Source organism: Microtus ochrogaster, chromosome 5, assembly GCF_000317375.1.
Source record: "Microtus ochrogaster isolate Prairie Vole_2 chromosome 5, MicOch1.0, whole genome shotgun sequence".
Classification (NCBI taxonomy): domain Eukaryota; kingdom Metazoa; phylum Chordata; class Mammalia; order Rodentia; family Cricetidae; genus Microtus; species Microtus ochrogaster.
This window is the reverse complement of record NC_022012.1, coordinates 64,697,244-64,722,850: the sequence shown is the minus strand read 5'-3', so window position 1 is coordinate 64,722,850 and position 25,607 is coordinate 64,697,244. Positions and strand designations below refer to the sequence as shown.

Here is a 25,607-nt window from a genome sequence, read left to right as displayed (position 1 = left end):
TTGTGAACACCGCTAGCCCCGGGCTGAGGCTCGGCGCTGACCCGGCCATAACTGCCAAGGGCCTGACAATGGGCACATCTGTCCTTTCTCCAAGGGATAAAAGCACCTAAGCAGACAAGGCTCTGCCTTTTGTTACAGACTTTTTTCTTTCTTTCTTTTGTAAATAAAAGAAAGCCGCGGCATGTGGCGGCCGGGTGTGTGTCCCACACTGGGGGCCTCCCCACGCGTCCCCACCAGGCTAAAGGCCTGGGTTCAATTCCGGATTGGAGCGTGACTGTGACAGGGGCGCAATTATGCCCAGAGCTGAATTGATTTTCAAATCTGGAGGCTTCTTGCAGGGACGCCGAGAAGAGGAAAGCGTCCCTGCGGACCAAGCAGAGACCAGCGCGGCTGCGTGCACTCTGTCTGCGTGGGTTCTACTCCCGAATAGCAGCAGCCTCTAGGTGCTTTTCTATGAATGCTGTAGAGTAACTAAAAGACCAACCCCTGATGTTAACCAGGGAGCCCATCCAGGCACTCTCTTTAGTCCACCTCACGATCCTCCAAGCAGAGTTAACAGAAGTGAAGAACCGCCTTAATTGGGAGCATAATGGAAGACCTCCTCTGAAGTCTGGGACAGCGAGGTGTGGCCTCGATCTGATCTCAAGGCACTGTATGATCTTCTGCCCTTGGCTCAGATGGGGAAAGGTGGATCTAGGAGTACCCAGGAGGTTCGTAGGTGCCAGTTCAACTGCGGCCACGCTGACATAGGCCTTTAAGGTATACACCTCTCAGGACCCGTAGCCCAGGCATTTAAGGATGGGGGAATGAGCTCGTCTCCAGCGACCTTCCAGGGAATAAAGGCCGGGGGGAAGGGGGCGAGTGGAAGAGTGGGCGAGGGCCATGGCACAATTCCCGGCCCCTCGCGGGTAACCTGCACAGACAAACAGCCACTCAGACCCAGGAACTTTAACTCTCTAATCTAGCTGACCCACTGTGACAGAAGCCAGGCAACAGAGTCTGGGACTGGGAAGCGAGAGGGAGGCAGGGAGGAAGACCAGGGGAAAGCAAGCCTCCCGGGACTGTGGCAGCGGCTCCAGGTCGCGCTCTGCGCGCGTCCCGTGCACGTGCGCACCGCTCCGGGGCCGTCCGGCGCCACCGAGAAAGCTCTCCGCGCCCGCCCCCCCCCCGTTCATTTGTACTGGGACGTCACGGAGCCCTTGCTCTGGGACCGCGGGGGCGGGGTCTAGAAGCGCGCATGCGCGCTGCGCCCGGCGGGCGTGAGGGCGGGCAGCGGCAGCAGCGGCGGCTACCGAATCGCGGCCACAGTCTGCAACAGTAACCGAGCCATGGCTCGAGCTGGCGGGCGGCGCAGGCAAACAGCAGCCGCGGCAGGCGCACGGGCCGCGTTAAGGAAGCCGGGGGCAGCACGATTCTAAGGAGAGGGGAGAGAGGGGGCCGGGCTGGGCAGGCTAGGGGGCACCGCGCTCTCCCAACAGCGCGGATCCTTTTTGGAGATTAATATTTAAAAAAAAAAAAAAAGCAGAGGGGAAGGTGGGAGCAAGCGAGAAGGCGAGACACACAGAGAAAGAGAGAGAGACACAGATCCCCACAGTGAGAGAAAGAAAGGCCACAGTCGCCGGCAGCCAATGTGAAGACTGGACTCCGTGTGCCCCTCGCCGCCTCTGCCCGGCCACATCGATGTTGCAGCCCGCTCGCCCGCATCACGATGAACGCGCAGCTGACCATGGAGGCGATCGGCGAGCTGCACGGGGTGAGCCATGAGCCGGTGCCCGCCCCTGCCGACCTGCTGGGCGGCAGCCCTCACGCGCGCAGCTCCGTGGGGCACCGCGGCAGCCACCTGCCTCCGGCGCACCCGCGTTCCATGGGCATGGCGTCCCTGCTGGACGGCGGCAGCGGAGGCAGCGATTACCACCACCACCACCGCGCCCCTGAGCACAGCCTGGCTGGCCCCCTGCACCCCACCATGACCATGGCCTGTGAAACTCCCCCAGGTATGAGCATGCCCACCACCTACACCACCTTAACCCCTCTGCAGCCGCTGCCGCCCATCTCCACTGTGTCCGACAAGTTCCCTCACCACCATCACCACCACCATCACCACCACCACCCACACCACCACCAGCGCCTGGCGGGCAACGTGAGTGGTAGTTTCACTCTTATGCGGGATGAGCGCGGGCTAGCCTCCATGAATAATCTCTATACCCCTTACCACAAGGACGTGGCTGGCATGGGCCAGAGCCTCTCGCCCCTCTCTGGCTCCGGTCTGGGCAGCATTCACAACTCCCAGCAAGGGCTTCCCCACTATGCTCATCCCGGAGCGGCTATGCCCACCGACAAGATGCTTACCCCAAATGGCTTTGAAGCCCACCACCCTGCCATGCTCGGTCGCCACGGAGAGCAGCACCTCACGCCCACCTCGGCCGGCATGGTGCCCATCAACGGCCTTCCTCCGCACCATCCCCATGCCCACCTGAATGCCCAGGGCCACGGACAGCTCCTGGGCACAGCCCGGGAGCCCAACCCTTCGGTGACCGGCTCGCAGGTCAGCAATGGAAGTAATTCAGGGCAGATGGAAGAGATCAATACCAAAGAGGTGGCTCAGCGTATCACCACCGAGCTCAAACGTTACAGCATCCCACAGGCCATCTTCGCGCAGAGGGTGCTCTGCCGTTCCCAGGGGACCCTTTCGGACCTGCTGCGAAACCCCAAGCCCTGGAGCAAACTCAAGTCCGGCCGGGAGACCTTCCGGAGAATGTGGAAGTGGCTGCAGGAGCCGGAGTTCCAGCGCATGTCCGCGCTCCGCTTAGCAGGTGAGCCGACGGGCGCGTGGGCGAGATAAGGGACTGAAGGTGGGAGGGAATGAGAGAAGGCTGGGCGCGCTTCGTCCCGCTCCGCCTCCCCTTTCTTTCCTAGACTTGGAAGAGCCAGCTTAGGCAACCGACCTTCTCCTCCAGGGTCTCAGTGCATTGGGTTGTGGGAGACTGAACAAGGCGGCCACCGTGGCTTCGGTCTGGGCAGCATTCACAACCCCGTGGCTCGGGGACAGAACTGCAGGGTTTTGAGCCTCAGGCCGAGAGACTCTTAGAACCTGGTGGAACACTGGTTGTGTGGTTCTCAGAGGAACATAGCGGGTTTAGGAAGGGACGAAGAAAACCTAAAACTACTCCGGTTGCACAAGGCACATACCCGGCGCGGGACTGGCGCTACTCACTCTGCCGGTCAATATTCGGCTGAGCTGGCTGCGGCCACCCACTCTTGCCCCATTTTATTGGCGCCGCACGTCCGGGGAGCCACACTTCGGTAGGGTGTGCACACAGATTCCAAACCTGGCTTCGCCAAGGTTACCACACATGGGCTGCGCGTGTAACCGGCTGTGGAAAGGAGAGGGACAGAGACAGACAGTGACCAGGTCCCCAGGAACTTCCCGTTGAGCCCAGGGATCACCGCTGACAACTCGTTTTTTTCGTTTTCGTGATTTTTTATCTAAGTCTCTGTGCTCTTGGGTGGGAGTATGTAAATGTTCCCCAAATCAGCAAGCCGGGCTCCCAGTTCCAAACCCCTAGCAGGTTGATTTTGAGCACTGAAAGACTCAGCTGCCAAGTGCAGGCACATGCCTGACTCCCGTAGTGGGCCAGGAGACCTAGTGGACAGCTGAGCCCAGATGATGAACCGCACCAGGGATTCAGACACACTCGGCGACCCTTGAAGAGGCGAGAAGAGGGCAGCCTAGGGGCGGACTGTGTTCATGAGACCTGGGTGGAGGTTACCGCGTTGATTGACTCCTGTATCCAAGTCCTCCCACCCCACCCCACCCCCACCGGGCCTCAAGACACATACAGCCTCATCTGAGCCCTGCGCCCAGGTCTGAGTCTTGGTGAAGAGAAAGGTAAACGCTGGAATGAGGGTTTGTTAATTAACTGATCGTTCTCCATTAATTCGTCCCTAGAGAACCAGAGACAGTCAATCCGCTCTGAGCCGAGGGCACTGAGCCGTTTCACCGACTAAAATCAAAGCATGCGGCCGATCCCCCTCCCCCACCCGGTGCCTACCAATGAGAAGCCGGGGAAAGGCAGGTGCGGACTAGCCTGGGATCCTAGCCCGCGCGGGCTACCCTAGTGTTCCCTGCATCTGGGCTCTAGAGGCCTTCGGTGGTAGGTGCCATGCTGCTTCAGCCTCTGGCCGCCCAGAATTTCCAGGCTAACTCACTCCGTCCTTTGCTCTAAAGTTCCCAAGGCAGGTTAGGGTTATTACTCCCAGGAGTGAGGTGAGGCAAAGGGCAAGGCGACCCTGGCCTGGCCGAGGGCCGACCGAATGCCTAAGCCTCATGGTTCCACTATGACTTTACGTGGTGTTGGAGCCCCTGGTGGGCCCATTGAGTCCCCGCGGTGCAGCTGATCTTGCTGCTCTCCCACTGTTCCCTCAGAACCTTCCATAGCACCCTCGCCTGAAGCCAGGGCTCCCGACTTCCAGGCAGGTAGGGAGGGCTCTGAGGCTAGCCTGTGTGGGGCACGGAAATGTGGATAAAAAGGCCGTACTCTCTCGCGAAAGTCCCATCCCACCACTTGGTGAAGACACTCCAGACATCAGCGACACCCCACAGGGTCTTCTGTCACACCCTGGAAGGAGGGACTGGTAGGTCCTGTGCTGAGTGCCTCCTCCTGGAAACCTAGCCTGTCTATCCTGTGCAAAGCCCCCTGACTTCCAGATAAGAAAGCTGAGCTGGGGAAGGGCTGGTGCTTGGTGCTGGGGAGCCCAGTGAATGAAGACTAAGTTCTAGAACCTGCACACTAAAGGCATGAGTTGGGTGCTGAGCAGGTGCTCATGGGACCCAGAAGGTCACCAAAGGGTCTCTGTACACTAGATCCAAATGACTAGCTCTGTTATTCTTGGCTCCAAGCATGTGGCCTTTTCCTAGAATGTGTGGAAAGTAGGAGGCTCGAGCTGACACCGGTCCCAAGGACACTGGGTGCCCTGAGGCGGATTGGATCACCACCTCTTGCATTTTTGTTTCTGGAACATAAAAGAGTGAGAAGACTGGAACCTAAGTCTGCCATGAGGGGCAGGATGCACATGCAAGAGACCCGGAATCATCCACTCTGCCTGGAAATCAAGGCCCATTTTTGAGTAACTAAAGAACAATCAGCCTGGTTGCTGCTGCTGCTGCTTCTTCTTCTTCTTCTTCTTCTTCTTCTTCTTCTTCTTCTTCCTTTCTTTCTTTCTTTCTTTCTTTCTTTCTTAAGAGAAGCTTCTGATCCTTGGGAAGGTCGCCAGCAAGCCTCAGTGATGGAGTCTAAGGACTGATAAGTCTGATGCTTTGCCTAGACAGCCACAGGAACTCAGGGCCGGCTCCCCATCACCAGCCACTGCAGTTTTGCTAGCTGTAGCCCTTAAGACTAAACACTCATCTTTTCTCTAGCCCTTTGTAAGGCCTGACAGAGTTCCCTCACTCCTCGGGGGGAAGAGTGGTTTCTTCAGTCCTCTCTGGGACCCGCGTTCCAAGCAGCTTGTTTGGAGGGTCAGAGTCCTCTGCACGTGGCAGTATGTTTGGGGAGGCGCCAGAAGAATGTATAAATTACAAGCGCTGGTGAAAGACTGGAGGAAATTCTCACCAAATTAACTACCTTTTAAAAATCAATATATGTTGCCTCAACATAATGCTTGCTGCTGCTCATTAAAACGCAGCGTGACCAGACGCAGGCCGCTTCTGGTCCTGAGTGGGGTGGGGAAGCTAAGCTGGGTGCCCCGCCTCTGACGTGGGCGTCTATCAAGACAGGAGGAGATTAGCTTCCAATTAAATATTCCAGAAGGCTTTGGCCCCTCGGCGGGAGCTGGCAGCACGGGAAAAGACTGCAAGAGACACCCACAAGTGAGTGCGACTAACACTGTGCACCCAGAAGGTGGTGTTGGCTCAGGTCCTCAGCCCAGGCAAGGATGTGTGCTGGGCACTCAGCCCTGCCAGAGGTGAGGAGACCTCCAGAGCCCTACGTGAAGATGGTCTGCTCTTCGGTACTCGGTACTTCGCCCCCTTACGGTCGGGTATTTGCTCCTTTGTGCTAGAGGCAGATCTAAACTAGGAGCTGGAGGGGGGTGCTCTACCTGGAAGTAGCCCTGAGAAAGTCTTGCCCAACCCAACCTGGGCCGTGTTTGCTGTGAGTGGCCTTGCGGCCTGGTTGATTGATAACTGGCTCTGCACACGTCCATTTGCTTTTGTGTTAATATTTATCCCGACCAGTGACATTTCAAGTGTCCGGTGCTGCCCTGGCAGCGAGAGCCAGGCAGGAGAGCCAGACTGGCCCCGAAGAACCGCAGTTGTTCAATCCCAGAAGAATTCTGGGTGGAGAGACTGGTGGGGTGGGGCGGGACTGGGCATGAGAGATGCCAGGACTGGAAGAGCTCCTGGGCTCCAGAGTGGGAAGGGAAGGCGGCACCGCCACGCCTGGCGCCCTGCACTGTGACTCTCCCGTGGTGCAGCTGCTCCTAGCCCTCTGCCGCTTGAACAAAGGGCCGGCAGGGCGCGACCGACCGTGTCCGCCTTGGAGGCTGGGGTCAAGGCCTGGGATTGCTTTCTCTCAGCGTGGCTAAGGGATAACCCGTTATCAGAAGGCAACCGAGAGTCCCAAAGCCTCCAGGGATGAATGGTGGGGGTGAACTGGGGTAATCGGAACACACACACACACACACACACACACACACCCTAAACGGATGTAAAGCCAAAAGGACTTGGGAACAGTCACCAGAAGGCTCGGAGCGACATCTTTCTTACAGACTATCTGTCCCCTCGGTGGGACAATAGTTGCCTTTGTGCGTTTTTTGTTGGTGGCAACGGCATCCCACGAGGAGAGGAAGTGCAGCGAGGTTGATGGGTGCCTGTGGCGATAATTAGCGATTGTAGTTTTTGTACCGGGTTAAGCCTGCTTTCTGAGGCTGAAGGAGACCTGGTGGCTGCGGTGTGGTGATTTTGGGGCCGGCAAAGAAGGACGCCCACCAGAAACAAACCCCATGGCATGTTCAAAAGGTGCCTACCTATCACTCCCACTCCAGGATGCAACCCGGAGATCCTTGGATAATTCGAGTGTCATCCCAAAGACCCAGGGTCAATGTACTGCGATCACTTCAGACCCAGTCACTTAAAACTACAATAGTACAGGTAGATCGTAGCAGTAAAGCCATTCCGAAACCTAAAATGTGACTATCTCTGACGTTTTTTGCCCCCTGCGAGCTCAGCAGAGTCAGGGGTGAACTGGCTTTGCTCTGGGACTTCGAACGTAGGTTAGCTTTGCTGCAGCTGGGGTGACAGCGCAGAGGACGCTGCGCGCGCCCCCTAGTGACCGCCCGGCGAGGGGACAGGAGATAGACGTTAGGCTGGCCGAGGCTTTGTTTTTAGAGCATCCTTGTCCTAAAGATTTTTTTAAGCAGTATTTTGGTAGTAAGAAGGCGTGGAGGAGGAAGAGGACACCTATCAAAAGCCCCCATCAAGGAAGATTGGTAGGAACCTTCCCTACCAATTACACCCCGAACTCTAACCTACCCAGAAAGGGTGACTATTTCGGTTCCATGCAGGAATTATGCTCTGACATATTTTTACCTAAGAGGAACGATGAGTGCAGAGGTGACCCTGGCAGTCTGAAGTCGGAAGCTGGGACCAATATAGTCCGCACAGATTAACAGTTCCTTTGTTTGGCTTGCTTCCCAGCTAACTGGCCAGAGTGAGTCAGAACGCAGCCCCCAGGCCTTAAGCTTGGAAGCCTTTGTTTTCCTCTCCCGTGGGGTGAGTGAAAGGGCTGTCGGAGCCCGCAGGCATGAAACACTGGCCCAGAGTCAGGACCCTGGACAGATCCCCATCGCCTCGCAGCCTAAGGCTGGGCTCCATCTCTAAAGAGGCAACTGGGATGGTACAGGATTCCACGCTGCAGCAAAGAAACATTAATAGCTAATATTTAGAAGTTTTTGAGAGCGGGAGGCCCCTCCAAGGATAAACACTGGCCCTGTCTGGTCGTCAAAAAGATCAAAACCGTCGTCAAAGATCAGGGGCTGATTGGTTTGTCCCCACGTGGCGTGGCACGTGCACACCAGCATATAAAATCGGAATTTGCGTCCCTGTGGGTGTGACAAGAGTTGGATCATTAAGCTAAAACGTTCAATTCAGTCCCTTTGATCCGTGCTGGGGAAAAATCTATAGTCATCTCTAATCTACGAGGTCTTTAAGGAGGTTGTTACACTAGCTGTTTGATGTCATCATCTTCCACATCCGTGGCAAATTCAGCTAATCAAACACGCTGGTCCCCAAAGTTCTCCCAAGCAACAGTTCTTACAGAGCATACTGGTAAAAATCCATTCTTGGTTTTCTTGTCAAGAAGAGGACATATTCAACTCTAATGGCTGTGGGTAATTTAGAAGGAGGTTCCCAGGTGTCTCACTCCTGGGCTTCCATAGTCAGTGGCAGCCACGTCCTTGAAGTGGCAATGCCCAGTGTTCTCTGTAAACTGCATATAATGAAGTATTTAAACACACGCTCGTTTTTGTAACTCAACCCCAGTGGCTCAAAAGTGAAATAACTGGTTTCATTTCAGACCCTAATTAAATACTAAGATTTCCACACTTTGGTAAAATTGAATGCCCTCCCCCCAACCTAAGGTTGCTACAGAAAAAGAATCTCATGAAGTTATGTTTGTCATTGAACATATTTATAATAAAAAATTCAATCCATAGGCATCACAGATTATTTTCTGTGTGTCGACATTTGAATAAGACAAGTGAGCACCTTCAGAAGATAGCCATATTCTGTCTACATGGAAAACATCAGTCTCACAGTCCGTGAAGAAAGAAGGCCTTATTTCAAATGTAAATTAGTTTAGTACACAGTCTTCCATTCCTATCTCATCCACTTTACAGGCTTTTATTTTAAAACTATTATATTCCCTATGATAAAGCTTACTTTCTTGCTGACGTGACAGGTAACTAGGACAGCCATGTGACAATGTGACCATTTGATACAATCTTACAATTATTTATCAAGGGCTTAATGTTCTATCGGCAACATGAGTTTCTTCCCAAAGATGTTACAATGGAACAAATAGCTTCTAGAACATTTCCATTCCTCTAATGTGTAGATTTAATAAGACAACAGCTAAGCAGAGCCCAACCCTAGAAGACAATTCGTCAGCTCTGTCATACCAATGAAAAAGGAGAGAATTTAAGCTGGTTGTTCACCTTCTACTTATTGCATGCTGCGGTAGGTAGACATTACCATTCAATACTCTGTCTATGCCAATGGCTCATAAGTCTTACTGCACATAGAAATCACTTAAAGACTTAAACAATTACTGTCTGGCTGCAACCCCAGATATTCCAGTCTAATTGAGTGGGGTGTGACCTGGGCTCCCAGGTGACCTTAATGTGCGTGGGGGTCTGGGAATCTATATGGGGTGTGGTAGTTTCCTTTGCTTTCTCCAGTGTACTCTGTAGTGGGTTTAAATAATGTGTCTCTGATCGCTTCACTGAGGTATACTGATTCCCTGGACTCAGTTTCCCCAAGGCACTGCCCAAGCATGTTCTCCACCACTGGCCTCAGTGGACAGTTCCAGACCACAGTCAATGCACTCAGAATGTGGACATCTGACTTGCTGTCTTCTCTCTCTCTCTCTCTCTCTCTCTCTCTCTCTCTCTCTCTCTCTCGATTGGTTTTTGATTTCTTGTTTTTTTTCCCCCAAGACAGGATTTCTCTATGTATCCTTCGCTGTCTTGGAACTCACTCTGTAGACCAGGCTGACTTAGAGCTCACAGAGATCCGCCTGCCTCTGCCTCCTGAGTGCTGGGTTTAAAGGCGTGTGCCACCACGGGCCAGCCTAACCTCTAAAGTGTCCATTTAACAAGGTCCATGCATCATAAAGCTCTTGAAATTAGAGAGTATATCTTTCTTTTTGGGCTCTCAAGGAAAAATTTTGAAACATTCTTTCTTCTCAGATGTATAGTCAAGATTTCTCTTAATTGCTCTGCTCCAAGGAAGCAGCCAGAGTGGTTGGTAACAGACATGAAGCTCCTCTCTCTCTCTCTCTCTCTCTCTCTCTCTCTCTCTCTCTCTCTCTCTCTCCTTGTTCACTTAAACAATTATTGATGGGAAAGGCCCATCTCATTAGATGTGCTCTGCGGGCAAGCTTGGCCCTCTGGGACCCATGCCTGGAGGAAGGCCCAAAGGCCCAAGACCACCCATGCTTCCGAGGCCGATGTTCTCATCTGCCTTGGGCTCTGTTCTAACAACACCTGCCTATTATCCATACGTTACGACTACATGTACACACACACACACACACACACACAAAGCAAACTGACAGAAGGCTCTGCATGTATGTTGGTGATTGAGAGCAGCTCAGTTTCTGTCAGCACCCGTGCACCCGCCGCCATTCTTTGCATATGTCCCAGGGTACCGAGTATGGACATTTTCTGCCATAAGTCCTTTCTTTTAACATGATGATTTCATAGTCTCAAAGAGAGGTTGTCAGAGGAACACAACAAGCGATGAGCTTCACACTTTCTTTTCCTCTTGCCTTCTTAAGCAGAGGATGGGGGGGGCTAAATGCACAAGCGAGTGAAGCACGCCACCTAGTGACAGTGGCGCTCATTGCAGGCTCATTGACAGTGGCTGAGGAGCGGCTACCGTGATTCCAGTATTGATGAAGTCACAAAAATCGTTCATTAAGGCAATTTAATCTTTGCTATTAAATGTCCTTTCAATTCATTTGGGGTAATTAAGATGCAGTTAAAGTGATTAAATTCTAATTACTTATGCTAGAGAAAGACATATTTGTCACGCTAATGCTGTTAGACGAAGGACTCAGAAAGAAAGTTAAACGTTTACTCCAAATGATGCAGCTGGAAAAATCAGTTCCTCTTTTCATCATCAATCTGGCGAGCGGGGTGATTATGTAATGGCTCTACATGCGCATTAAATAGGAGAAGTGCTGATTAAAATGGCTGCCAGGAGGAAAACTTGAGCAAGGAGTAACTCAGTATGGTATAGTCAGCACTCTTGGGCAAAATCAGTAGGTGTTCTTTCCCTCCAAGCCCTCGCCCCAAAGTAATGAACACCTGGTGAGCTTTATTCTATCATTGAAAGGGGGGTGGCACACAGAAGGCTTTTATTATCAAACCAAAGACATTGTTAAATGTAAACATTCCCCCAGAAAAAGAAGGCAGCAGTATCTTATGTAGCCTAGACCAGTCTTGAACTCATTGTGTAACCAAGGATGCCCTTGAACTTCTCATCCTCCTGTCTCCACTTCCTGGGTGCTGGGGTATGCCACCATGCCCAGTTTATGCAGCTCTGAGGATCCAATCCAGGTCGTTCAAGCACAAAACCCAGTCAGCGCCATCTCCAACCCTAAAGAAATGTTCTTAAAAGGAGAATGGCTCCTTGGAGTAGAGAGGAACGAGGCGGGTGAGCAGGAGTGGGGAAGCAGAGAATTCCCATGGTAAACATGAGTGAGCATTTCCCCTGTAGGCTGCAGGGGCCGCTTCCTGTGCAGATTCCTAGCTCTTCCCTCAGCGCTGAACCTCCCCTCCCCAGCTGGACTCTTTTCTCTGTAGTGAGGGAGTCAGAGATGCCTGCACTGGGTTACAAGAATGATCCATTATTATGCTCACTCTGAAGAGCACTAAGTATCTCCTCCAAATTGGTCCCTTTTCAATGAGTTTTCTATGTCCCATTGTAAAGTAATCTCACATTAAAAAGCAGAAATTCACTGAGACTGTCCTGCCATAATCTCATGGCCCCCAGCCTCCTAGGATACCTAAATTAGGTTCATAAAAGAGAGTTGAATTGAAACTTAAGAATTTGAAGTTTGCTTCTCTCTCTCTCTCTCTCTCTCTCTCTCTCTCTCTCTCTCTCTTTCTCTCTTTCTTTCTTTCTCCCTCCCTCCTTTTAAGGAGGTGCCTTCACATTTTCCTGAGAATGTTATCCAAGAATAAGAATCATCAATAAGTTAATTGGGGATTATTTTATTTTCCTCAAGAGACCCGTGTCTCTTAGTACAGTTAACTTTGCGTATTGAAACCATAATCGAGGCTGTCTCTTTCTTCCGTTCATCCCATTGAATATCACTCCAGTGCACACCATAAGCAAAGAAGTGTGCATGACCAAATTCTTCAGTCGTTAAGTTAAACAATTACCTTTAAAAATAGATCGATTATTTGAATATTTAAGATCATTATGAATCATATCATGCTGCCTTTTGAATATAATATTTTATTCATTCTTTGAGAAATTTATCCATGACATCATGCTATCTTAAATTACTAACAGTATGCAACTCTGGATTAAGAATCAAGTGCCCTAGGGAGAGGTTCATGCAGTAATTAGTTCTTAGACCTTGTCAAGTAATTTAACCTTTGTGAGCCTCCATCTCCTTAAATGTAAAATGAAGGATTTGGCCTTCAAGTCCCTTCCAGGTCTCATTTTGCCGTTGATTGCCTCCTATCATGACTATGGGACCATGGCAAAGCCCAGTGGACACCTTCATCTCTTATCTCCATTTAGTGTCCTGTCCACCTAGGTTAGGATTAGACAGATGTGGGGCACGGTGCTCAGTCTGGATGGTAGTCTCTGCAGTCAAGAGCATTGTCTCTTGGCACAGAAGTGCTGCAGTGTAAGATTCTACTGCCTGTGTTCCGGGGATACAAGCTGACAGGGATAACATGGATTTTCATGAACACATATCACTACCTATATGTTACCATGGGCATGTAAATTAGCATTTTTGCTACAACAGATTTGTCATCATCATATACCCGTGGGTCCACACGTATCTAGCAGTTTCAATCTTTGTGTAATTCTAAACTCACAGCATTCCTGGAAATGTGAGAAGACAGCTGCTGGAACCTTTACTCTGAAGAGAAAAAAAACCACAACAGTCCAATATAAGATGTGCACATATGAAGCAGAATGTTCTTACATAAGGCAAAACTCAAAAGCAAGCAAGGCTAAACAACTATGTTTAGAGATTTGTGGATATGTGATGCAGACTATTTTTTAAACATAGATAGAAGATAAATAGGTGGATGGGTAAATAGATAGGTATGTAGATGGTAGAGAGAAGATGGTAAATGAATGATAGGTGGATAAATGAGATAGGTAGGTAGGTAGATAGATAGATAGATAGATAGATAGATAGATAGATAGATAGATAGATAATAGATAGATAATAGATAGATAATAGATAGATAAACAATAAAAGATAGATAGACAGATGATAGATAGATAGATAGATAGATAGATAGATAGATAGATAGATAGATAGATAGACAGACAGACAATGGACATAGATGTAGCTTAGTAGTGGAGTTCTTATTCAAGCACTTTGGTTGTATCCATGGCATCACAAAAAGAAAAACAAATTCCCTGTGTCTTTATACAACAGAGGTATTTAAATTCTCCTGTTGCATTGTTGAGTGCTGTGTGAGTTTAAGAGCTCATTTTGGGGCTGGAGAGATAGCTCAGAAATTAAGAGCACTGGCTGCTCTTCCAGAGGTCCTGAGTTCAATTCCCAGCATCCACATGGTGACTCACAGCCATCTATAATGAGATCTGGCACCCTCTTCTGGCATGCATGCAGACATCCATGCAGTTAGAACACTGTATACATAATAAATAAATCTTTTTTTAAAAGAGCTTATTTTGTAGCCTTTTCAGATGCTATATACATGATACATAGTCTTTTTGAAAACATTTAGTATTAAATAGTTTAAACATTGTGGAGGAAGAAGGTGGTTTGGAGAGTTTGTTTGTTTGGGGTGGTTTTTTGGTCTGACCACTCAACCTACTTTTTCTCAAATACATCCTGAGCATTCTGTATTATCATTTTTTTTCAGGACTTGATTCTTACTAGATACCAGTTTTGTCAGGGAAAGGTAGTCCATTGTAGGCAGAGTGTAGGGAGAGACAGACGCTCTGGGAAGAATTGCTGAATTCCTGAGTCTCTGCTTTAGTGCAGTCTGCTCAAGGAAGACCCAAAGGCACTGCGCGCTTGTCCAGGAAATAGGACCGGTGGAGAAAGACAACAGGCTGTTCATATGCTTCTTCCAGGAGCTGAGGGTGTTCAGTTCAATGTGTCTTGCAGGAAGAAGTCTAGGTGTAGTGAAAGGAAACTTCTAAAGACCTAGAGAATGTGATAGGATTAAGTCTGAAGTCAGGACGGCAGGAACAGAATGCATGGAGCCTGAGCTAAAATCCCTCTGTAGTTGTTGTTCGTTTGTTTTTAAAATAATTTTCTCTCATGTAGCCCAGGCTGGTCTCTGGCTCACTCTGTAGCCCAGGCTGGCCTTGAGCCTCTCAACTTCCTACCTTCACCTCCCCAGTGCTGAAACTACAGGCTTGAGTTGCCCATACCTTTTGTTCTCTGCAGATTTCTCGGATCTGAATTATTATAAAGCTGGCAGCTTCTCTCTTCCCCCAGCTCAGCAACACCTTCCCGTCAGCAACAAAAGCATCTTCCAGTCTCTGGCTTCAGTAATGGAGAACAAAGTACCATACATCTCACATTTCTCCAGGGGGAAATATCAGATTGGTGGAGAAGTAGAGGAAAGCAGAGATTCCCAGGTGCAGCATGATGTGGCGATGCACGTCTGTATCCCCTGCAGTCTAAGGCTCAGGCAAGAGGACCAGGGAGAAGTTCAAGGCCAGTCGAGCTATGTAAGACCCTGATTTTTAAAAAGTTGGTCCTGGGAATTTAATACCAGGTGACTTTTATTTATTCTCTTACTTCTGGAATAGCCCATAGCCTTGTCCGGTGTGCACAGGGACTGTATATAAAATCTCTAACTTCTTTTCATCTCTTTCAATTCTAAAGTACACTCATGATTTCTAGATCCCTGTAGGAAGAGTTCATTCCAAATGCACACTCTTCCAGCTTGAAAGCTATCCTGATTCTGTGCATCCTTTCTTCTCTGGGTGAGTCTGAGAAACCAGCAGCATCACCTAGGAACTCTGGGGTTAGCCCTGACCTCCTATATCTAAGTCTGTATTTTCACAGGGTCCCCAGGAGGTTCCTATATGTGTACAGTCTGAGAAGGACTATAGAAAAGCCTTCAGCGTGTCCCTATTCCTTTATTTGCCCAAACACTGACTGGCTAGAGACACTCATGCACCAGGCACTGGACAAAATACAGACACACAAAAGAGGAACCTTAAAAGTACTGATAGAGACCTTTTGTGTCTGTACAAGGTCAGGGGCCTCTGGGAGCCGGGGCTAAAGGCAGCTGTGGCCAGTTGTGAAATGAAATGATCAGGTTCGCGATTTTGAAAGCATCCTGGAATGGAGGGGGCAGATGAACAGCTGAGTAGTAGCTAAGAGACATGGGCTGCAAACATGGGGGTGGGGAGTAAAGTCTGAGAGCTACATCTAAAGTAAGATGGAACAGGCATCCTGAGTGCGGGTCTGGTGGGGAGTAACTCCTGTGACCCTGCCTTGGGAAGATGGGCATTTGGGTACCCAGAACAACTGTGATGGTGTGTTAGCCAGTCCTTCCGACCCCAGCCAATTGCTGCCTCCGACGACATAGGGCTCTTAGAGAACCAATGCAAGGGATCGGACACACCCACCCCTGTTGTTAGAGGAACAAAAGTAACCCTAAGAACAGGGCACCAATCTGTCAGCCAAGACTACATATGTGTGTGCGGTGGGCAAGTGCTGGCGAGTCTTGGTTGAGTTGTGAGTCACCCTGTGGTGGGAACAGCACTCTAAACACAAGCATTATTTCATCAGAAAGAGAATTCTGCTTTTCTTTAATCTAGTTGTCTTAGTTTGCTTTCTACTGCTGTGATAAAATACTGCCCAGAACCAAACTGGGACGGGCATGGTGGTGCACACCTTTAATCCCAGCACCGGGAAGGCAGAGGCAGTCAGATCTCTGGTGAGTTCCAGGCCAGCCCACCCTTATTAAAATACAAAACAAACTTGGGAGAGAAAAAAGTTTGTATTACAGCTTCCAGTGCATCATGAAGGAAAGAAAGTCAAGGGAGGAATTAGAGGCAGAGAAGGAAGCAGAAACTAAGGAGGGAACGAGGCTCACTGCTTACCGTCACTAACTCATAGATTGCTCAGCCTGCTTTCTTACACAACCAGGACCACCTGGCCAGGGGTGCTCATGATGGGCTGAGCCCTCCCACTATTAGTCAAGAGAATTTCCCTTGGACTCGTCTCTGGGCCAGTCTGATAGAGGAATTTTCTCCAGAGATTCTTCCTCCCAGATCACCCTGGCTTATGTCTAGTTCACAAAACTACCCAGCACCTGAGTTACATGCATGATTGTCCCACGAGCCCCAAAATGAAAGAATTGTTTCCAATTAATAAATATGCATTTTCATATATGTCTTATAATGATAATTTTTAAAAAGTTAAACATAAATAGGCATTTAAAGTTTTCTTCCTAACCCGTTCTCCTGTTATTAAGGTTGTTTCTATACTTTTGTGTGTTTTCAAGTACTCCGTACTAAAGCTAATAATATAACACTTTAAATTTCGGTATGTATCATCCCATCAGGAATAGCTGGAAGGATATTCACACACCAAAACAGTTGGTTATCTGTACAGGGATGCGGTATGAGGCAGGGGACTTCTGAACCTGATTCTTCTGTGCTCCCGTGTGTGTGTGTGTGTGTGTGTGTGTGTGTGTGTGTGTGTGTGTGTGTGTGTATGTGTTTGTGTGTGTGTGTAGGATGGGTAGTCTTCTTTGTAAATAATTAAAGGCTTCTTCATTCCTCAAACTAGAAGTTTCTAGAGGAAGTGGAGAATGCGTCTTGTTTTAATTCTTTTGACTGACTTTTAATTATTTCGACATTTCTAGAAATGTTTATTTCCACATCAGGCAGTGTCCCAGTGCAGCAGGCTGAGTGACAAAGTAGTGAAGCAGTGCAAGGTGACCATGCTCTGAGGAGGTGGAAAGTGGTCCCAACTTCAACAGGGTTTCCTCTATTCCGGGTTATCTTTGAAAAACCATGCTCTAGGGAGATGGAAAGAGGTCCCAACTTCAACAGGGTTTCCTCTATTCCAGGTTATCCTGGAAAAGCCACCCAGGGGCTAGAGAGACGGCTTGCAGGCTAAGAGAGCATACCTCCAGCACCCATGTCAACTGACTCACAATCACCTGTAACTCTAGCTCTAGGGAATCTAATGCCCTCTTCTGGCCTCCACAGGCACTGCATCCACATGCACACACACACACACAGAGACACAGAGGTATACACAGAATTAAATATAAAAATTATGAATAAAAATGTCTCGTGTTATTACATTTACAGTGGAATATTTGAGAACACATGAAAGAATAACAGAGGACATAATAATCCCTAGTAATTCCACCATTTCCCTTTCCCAAACTAATATGAGTAACATTCATTCATTCAATAGCTATGTAAAGATAAGAATGCTTGCAATCAGCAAGACCACACAGCACACATTTTGCCTTTGCTCTCAGAGAGCTTAATGCCAGAAAATATTTATGAATCTTCTATTTTATAGTTGTGCTATAATTTATTTAATCAATCTCCTATTTTTAGACACTTACATTGGTCTATAAACTGCTCAGGGAAATAAAGTTTTATGGTTTTATATTTTAGAAGTATCATAATTCACATGTCCCTGCCAACAACCATCCCTATCCTTGAATATTTCACTCTATTTAGGGCTTTTGCATTATTGAATGACACAGCAGCCTGCAGTATTATAGATAAAGTTTTACCAAAGATTTGATTTTCAAGATGTTTTTCCCTCTAAGCATTTGATGCCCATATTGAAACTTTAGAAAATATAAGATTATAACAAAGAAACAGGGCAAAATTGTTCATTATTTTAAAACCAAGGGAGAATACTTTTCTATATATTGGATTCGTTCTTTCTTGCTTGAAAAAGCTGTAACACTGTTGTTGATTCTTTGAGAATTTCCTACACTGGATTTCAATCATATCACCCACACCCACTTCTCCTAACTCCTCCCAGATTTTTCTTACTCTCCTTACCCTCCAAACTTCATGGCCTCTATTAAAAAAAAACCCACTGAGTCCAATTTATGCTGCCCACAATCTCATGGGTGTGAGGCCATCCACTAGAAATAGCAACCCAACCAAGGACCCCACACTTAAAGGGAACTAACTCTCCCTCTCCCAAAAGCTGTCAACAGTTCATAGCTCCTCAGTTAGGGGTGGGGATTGGGAACCCCTTCCTAGGCCATGCTGGAGTGTTCGCTGGTTGGACTTGTGCAGGTTTTCTCTTGGCAACCATAGCTGCCGTGAGCGCATGAGTGCAGGGGTCCTGCCACGTCCACAAGATGCTGTTTTGCTCCAGTCCTCCCTGACCTCTGGAGCCTACAATCTTTCCTTCTAGCTTTTTAATGGCACGTGTGTAAATGGGCATTTGTCATGGGTCAGATAACCTGAGTTCAATCTCCTGGACCCTCATGGTGGGAGGAGAAAACCAACTTCCCTAGTTTTCCTCTGACCTCTACCTGCTCTCTCTCTCTCTGTGTCTCTCTCTCTTTGTCTCTGTCTCTCTCTCTCTCTCTCTCTCTCTCTCACACACACACACACACACACACACAAATACAATACAATAAAAATAAAAGTCGTATATAAGATATACCTTAAGTTTTTATTTTATTACAAAATTAATTTGATAGAGTATTCACAATCAAACATGCCTCGGTGTCATTAAATACCATTCAGGAGCACAGAAGCTGTATAAATCTTCATTTGAAGCTCATTCCAAATTATGAAAATCTGCAAAGATATATAGAACAAAGGCTATCAGGGTTCCTTCCTCACCAGTGAACAATGACCAGTGATTAGTGTCCAAATTGCTTCATGTTTGCTCTCTTCCCATGTAGGTTTATTTTCCTTGAAGGCAGGCTACATCCATCATGGCCCCTTACCTCAAAATACCTAAGTGTTTTCCTAAGGATGGGAATATTCTCAAGTTCGGTCACTGCTCAACTTTGTCGGGCGACTCTGTGATGTCCTTAGAGCATGGTTCTCCAGCACAGAATTCCATCTCGGATTCTGCTGCCACAGCACTTTTGCTTCCTTTACTGTCAAATGCTCCTCTTCCATCTTCCTCTATCTTTTACCAAGCTTGCACGTCTGAGGAATGCAATTCTCCTTTAAATTTTTATGTTTTGTTTGCATTCATTCATTCATTCGTTTGTCTGTTTTTAGGTGTGTATGCATGTGTGTATGTGTTGGGGTGCGAGCATGTCAGAGCACCTACGTGGAGGCCAGAGGACAATTTGCAGAAGTTGGGTCTCTCTTTCCAACATGTGGGTCCCAAAAATTGAACTCCTGTCAAGTTACCTTTATTATCAGCCCCCTTAGAATTTGCTCGTTCTCCTGTGTGTGCTTCTGTTTCCTTGTGTTCCATTGAGCTTCTGCTCTCTTACCCAGAAAGCGGCATGGGTGGCAGTGTGCCTTCTCTGAGGATCACATCTGGAGGCCCCCAACTGTCTGTTCCCCACTTACCTGGTGAGTGTGTTTTCTTTACCCAAAGTCTTGTCTTATTCCTTTATTGTGTAATCACTGGACCTTTTTCCCTTCCTTCCAATTTAAAAAAAAAAATCCATGGGTGATATTTTAAGCCAGTGCATTAGTCTACTTCTCCTCAGAATTCTCTATCTAGTGCCGGGCGGTGGTGGCGCACACCTTTAATCCCAGCACTCAGGAGGCAGAGGCAGGAGGATCTCTGGGAGTGTTCCAGGACAGGAACCAAAAAAAAAAAAAAAAGCTACGGAGAAACCCTGTCTTGAAAATCCAAAAGAAAATTAAAAAAAAAAAAAAAGAATTCTCTATCTATTTAGCACCTGCTGAGCTTTGCCTGGTCTAACTTTCCATCCTCAGCACGCAGTCCTCAGCCTTCTCTCTCTCTCTCTCTCTCTCTCTCTCTCTCTCTCTCTCTCTCTCTCTCCTCTCTCTTACCCGTTTACTGTTGGTGTGGACTCACACGTTCCTTTTTTTAATCAACAATTTGCAATGTGTTACTTGCTTTTAATTATTTTGGAGCTCAAGCTGTCCCAGATGTGACTGATGGGCGTCCCTTTAACATCCTTGGATGATGTGAGCCCTTTCTATGTTCTGTGACATGTTCTCATTATTGTTTGAAAACTTTCCAACATAAAAAAAAAAGATATTCCAAGATCATCTAGTACCCTCCTTTCTCCAAGCTTTGGATTTGCCCCTTCTCTGATGAACCGTGGCTTATGCTGGCTGATAAGGCGTTAGAGACTGAGAAGAGCTGAGTACTATGTATGCATGAGCTTTTAGCACGGCTTTGTTTCTCCACTCTCTCAGGTAAAGCTGGGAAGAATATATACACACAGCTATGCATAGACGCATTCATGAATACCATTAACATTTATATTTGTGTTACATTCACTTATTTTATGTGTATATGCTTGTACTCATGAACATACGTACATGATATGACTTGGATAAAGTTCAGAGGACAACGTATAGTAGCCAGTTCTCTCCTTCCACCATGTGGGTCCTGGGGATGAAACTAAGGTTTTCAGACTTGATGACATGCTCATTTACCCTTTGAGCCATCTTAATGGCTCTGTGTGTGTGTGTGTGTGTGTGTGTGTGTGTGTGTGTGTGTGTGTAAAATCATAAATTTATATCAATATCTGCACCCACACATTTGTGAAATATTCCCATGAATTTTTTGCTGTTCCTCATGCCCTATTTATATATCCTTCAGTCTACAGTCAGAAGTCTGACACCCAATTATCAATTATCGTTATATTCCTCTCATATGTGTTTGTGTGCATTGTGTGCATGTGTGCGTGTGCATGCACGCACACTCACACACACACACACACACACACACACACACACACAACGTTTGTTTGATCCTGTAGCAGGTTTGTTTCCAAGCCTGTTTTTTGATAGGAGTAATTCTCAGCTCTTCCGTCAAGCGTACCCACTGCATCACTTGGCTTCTTCTAAACCCCGCTGAGCCACATAAGTGCTGTCCACAAGCACGATTCCAATTCTTGGTCTAAAGATATGGCTCTGTTGGTAGAGTGCTGGGTTTTTCCCCCAGCAGTGCACAAACTGGACATCGTAATTCCAACACTTGGGAGGTACAGGCAGAAGGATCAGAAGTTCTGGCTCATTTTCAGATACATAGCAAGCTTAAGGTCAAACTAAGCTACAAAGGACCCTGTTTAAGAGGGAAAAAATCCAATTGTTTTCTTCTGTACCCTTAACTAGGCATATATTAATCGTTACACTCCAGACTTAGCAAAGCTGATCATAGTGTATCTTAGCCTTCTGGGGCTAGGAGCCTCAACTTGCACACTGTCTGTGACAGGTGTGGTTACTTTACTCTCAACTTCTTTGGGGTCACAAACCAGCTTAATTCCTCTGCACCTTCTGCCTCTCCAGCTCCATCCTGCCCACTTGCTCCCTGCCTGCCCTTGAACTGCCTTCTGATTCAGGGCATTTCAACTTCCTTCTCCACAAGGACTCAGCTGACTTTTACTGATTTCTTTTCCCTTATTTCTTTTTGGATTTATTTATTTTATTAGCTTATGTATAAGAGTGTTTTCCCTGTGCACATGTGTGTGCGTCCGTGCATGCGTGTGTGTGTGTGTGTGTGTGTGTGTGTGTGTGTACACTTGGTGCCTGCAGAGGCCAGAAGAGGGTAGCGAATCAGAGGGGACTGGAGTTACAGTTTTGTCACCACTGGGGTTCTGGGATTCAAATACAGGTCCTCTGCAAGAGCAACATGTGCTCCTGACCACTGAGCTGACTCTCCAGCCCTCCACTGATTCTTCTAGTGCCACTTTAGAAATAGCTCCTCAGTAGTGGTAACCTGTTTCAAGGGGAACTGCACAGGAAAAGGATTTTAGAAATTTGATACTAAATTTTGTCTCAAGTGTCTCTACTTTATATAGGCCCACATCAAGCTCACTTATATAACAAGAATGCCAAAAAAATTAAAATCTGTGGTCTAGCCTTTTTATTTTTCTCTTTCTTTCTTTCTTTCTTTTTTCTTCTTCTTTTCCTCCCCCTCCTCCTCCTCCTCCTTCTCCTCCTCCTCGTTCTTCTTCTTCTCTAGTGGGAGAGATTGATGTGAGGTTCTCTGTTATCACAGGAATCAACAATTTTCCCTGGGACAGAGAAGGCGTAGAAGAAAGGGAAATGCTGGAATTTGGTCTTAGCTGTATAAGGAATTCTTTCTATGGAAAGAAGGGAAACAAGCATCCTGGCTGGAGGAAACAGTGTAGACAAAGATGTAGAAGCGCGAATGTGTTTAGTGCATCTAGGCACAGCCTCCAAGCAGTGCAGCGGGCATGCCTCCAAGGGTGGCAGCGGGCGTGGTGGGCGTGGTGGGCGTGGTGGGCGTGGTGGGCGTGGTGGGCGTGGTGGGCGTGGTGGGCAGTGGGTTTGTGGGCAACAGGAGAGAAAGATGAAGAGTGGCTGAGGTCCGAGTATCAAGATGCTTGGAGCAGTCATTGTGCTTTCTTCTTGTGCTTCAGGAGACTTCGGTGAAGTTCATTTTTCGTGCACATTATTGGCATATTATAGACGTTTGCAGTGTGGATATATAGGCGTCTTTCCGGAAATACAAACAAGGCAGACTTCACTTGTTTGAAATTAACTATAGGAGATTATTTTAATTAAAACTTTTGCGTATATGTCGTATACATTTATGTACACAACAGTGCACAGCCATGCTGTCTGTACTCAGAGGCCAGAGGAAGACATCAGATGCCCAGCTCCGTCACTCTTTACTCCCTTGAGACAGTCTCTCACTGAACCTGGAGCTAGACTGGCAACCAGTAAGTCCCAGCAATTCCCTTGCCTCCACAGCACTGGAGTTACAGGCATATACTGTCACATCCATCTTTTTGTGTGAGTGTTGGGGATTCAAACTCAGGTTCCCATGCTTGTAGAGCAAAAGTTCTTACCTGCTGAGTCATCTCCCTTCCCGGGAAAGTGTAGTTTTTATAGTTCTGTGTGTGTGTGTGTGTTTGTGTGTGTGTGTGTGTGTGTGTGTGTATGTGTGTATCACTTTTAGTTGTTATGAATACTACAAAATATATAGTACTAATTATAAAAAGCGAATCAATAAATTTTACAATTCACAATAGGCCTATGTAAGCTAAAATGCAAAGTAAGCATGTGGTTCATCAGGTCAGCTGTATATCTTAACTGACTTGTAGAATAAACATCGTAACTGTAGAACCACACCAATTACTGAACTCCCAATGATAGAAGGGCTTTTTTAATATTTTTAAATCATGTGTATGTATGTGGACATAAAATTCTCAGTTTCCCCATCTCTCCTCTTCCACGTAGATGCTAAAAGGGCTTGTTTTCCTAGTATGCCCCCACGTCACACTCCTCTCTGCTTACAGGACTAAGGCTGAGGTTGAGGTACGTGAACAGTGAGATGGGGACTAGGAAACAGAGAGACTGACCAGCGGATCCAAGAGATGGCAGTTCAACTCATACTTCTTGAGGAGTTCATTCTTTTCTGGGTTGCGGAGAGGGTTGAGACAGGATCTTGTAATGTAGTCTGGGCCTGCCGCCCTCAACGATCCCCACAACCCAACTTCCTAAGTGTTGTCTGTCATTCTAGGCGTGTGCCGCCAGGCTGGGCTCAAGCTGTCCATACCTTACACAGAGATCTGTCAGTACGTGACAGGCTCTGCCCTGCCTGCCATGCCCCAAGGTCATAGTGGTTGTTGGTATTATCAGGTAACGGAGCTACATTTCACTTTTTCCCTGGAAGAACTTGGCCCAGGTTGGTAGAAGGATTTTCTTAGCTCTGCAGCAGAATCGAGGCTTCTGGCACAGGCGTGCTTTTCTTGCTATGGGCCCTCCCAGACCCCTCTGAATTTACAGCACATACACCCTGAAAAAGAGCTTTTCCCTATCCACAACTCTGCTGTGTTCCAGCCAACCCTGGGACAGATGTATTAAGGACACCAACCAGCTCATTCAAACAGTCGGTCTACAACTGTAATGCAAAAGTAGAAACTCAGCTTCAAAGAGCAAGGACACACGGTAACGCAGTGTGTGTGCACAGATACTTTAAGATTTGGTTTGACTACTTTTAATTAGATTTATGTGGATGTCTACGTGTAGGTGTGCATGCGTGCAGTTGCCTTCGAGCAAAGCTTACAGGTGCCCCAGAGGTAAACGTACAGAGGTGAGCCACCTGACACGGGGCTCTGGGAATCAAACTCAGGTCCCGGACAAGAGCAGCAGGCGCCTTCAACTGCTGACTCATCCCTCCAGCCTCTATTTTTAATGGCTCAGCAGTCTAGAAGACACAATGTTGAGCTGTTAATGGAGCCTGTGGTGCTTGTCATTGTATTGTATTCATGATTCATGAGGAGCAAGCGGTTGCCTTACCACCTTCATCTGCATGAGATTGAATCTGGACTAGCTGATTGCAGAGCCGTTGTTGGCTTATTTTGTTGTTGCTATTGTTATTCGTTCATTGGAGGAGGACAGGATCTCCCTTTGTGGCCCAGTATGGCCTTGGACAGATTGTAGGTGTGTACCACATGACTCATGGCTTATTTGCTCTTCTCCAAAAACCGCAAAGGAGTCTGGGGATGCAGTCAGTGGGCAAAGTGCTTTTGTGGCATGCATGAAACTAGGATCGATCCCCCAGAACTACACAAATGGGATGTGGTGGCACATATTCCTGGGAACCCCAAACTTGAAAGGTAGAAAGAAGCAGGAGGATCGCCAATCCTCACTCTCGGTTACACAGTGAGTCCCAGATCAGCCTAAGAAATTAAATCCTGTCCCAAACAAACAAGCAAACAATAAGAACAAGGAATTGAAAATCCATACAGGTCATAGATGGTACAATGGAAGTCATTGGAGGAGCTATCCACCCCGACACAGAGAAGGATGACCTTGGACATTATTTAATTAAGATCATAATAGACTTTGGGAAGCAGAAGAGGAGCTTCAGCTCTGAGTGGTAGTCCCAGGGTCCTCAGAGGCCTTGCCATGCTCTCTGCTCAGTGAAAGAGGTCTCCAGGGTCTGTCGGGTTCATAACAGAAACTCAGGTCAGCAAAGACGTGAGCCCAGTGTCTAGCACGCTGACTAAAGGAGGAAGGAGCCAGGCGGTGTGGCACACGCCTTTAATCCCAGCACTCTGGAGGCAGAGGCAGGTGGATCTCTGTGAGTTCGAGACCAGCCTGGTCTACAGGAGCTAGTTCCAGGACAGGCTCCAAAAACCACAGAGAAACCCTGTCTCGAAAAACAAAACAAAAATAGATAGATAGATAGATAGATAGATAGATAGATAGATAGATAGATAGATAGATAGATAGATAAAGGAGGAAGGAAAGCATGGTAAATTCATATGCAAAAGAATTTAGTGATGGGGATTGAACTCAGGGCCCTGTGTTTGCTAATTTGCAAACTTCTGCATTACTTAAGAGCTCAAGGTTTTAATCATATCTACGCATTTGTTCTTATTTAAAACTGATTATCAGCCCTGCGGTGGTGGTGCACGCCTTTAATCCCAGCACTTGGGAGGCAGAGGCAGGTGGATCTCTGTGAGTTCGAGACCAGCCTGGTCTACAAGAGCTA

The 25,607-nt window shown here is 47.6% G+C and overlaps 1 protein-coding gene across 1 annotated transcript in view; it reads left to right on the top strand.

Moving 5' to 3' along the window:
• The first annotated feature begins 1,483 nt into the window (after window positions 1–1,483).
• Onecut1 (one cut homeobox 1) overlaps window positions 1,484–25,607 on the top strand; it is a 35,237-nt gene continuing 11,113 nt past the window's right edge. Inside the window, exon 1 of the mRNA XM_005347629.3 lies at window positions 1,484–2,813. Within this exon, the coding sequence (XP_005347686.1) occupies window positions 1,709–2,813 (1,105 nt within the window). The 5' untranslated portion in view covers window positions 1,484–1,708. The remainder of the gene's footprint in view (window positions 2,814–25,607) is intronic.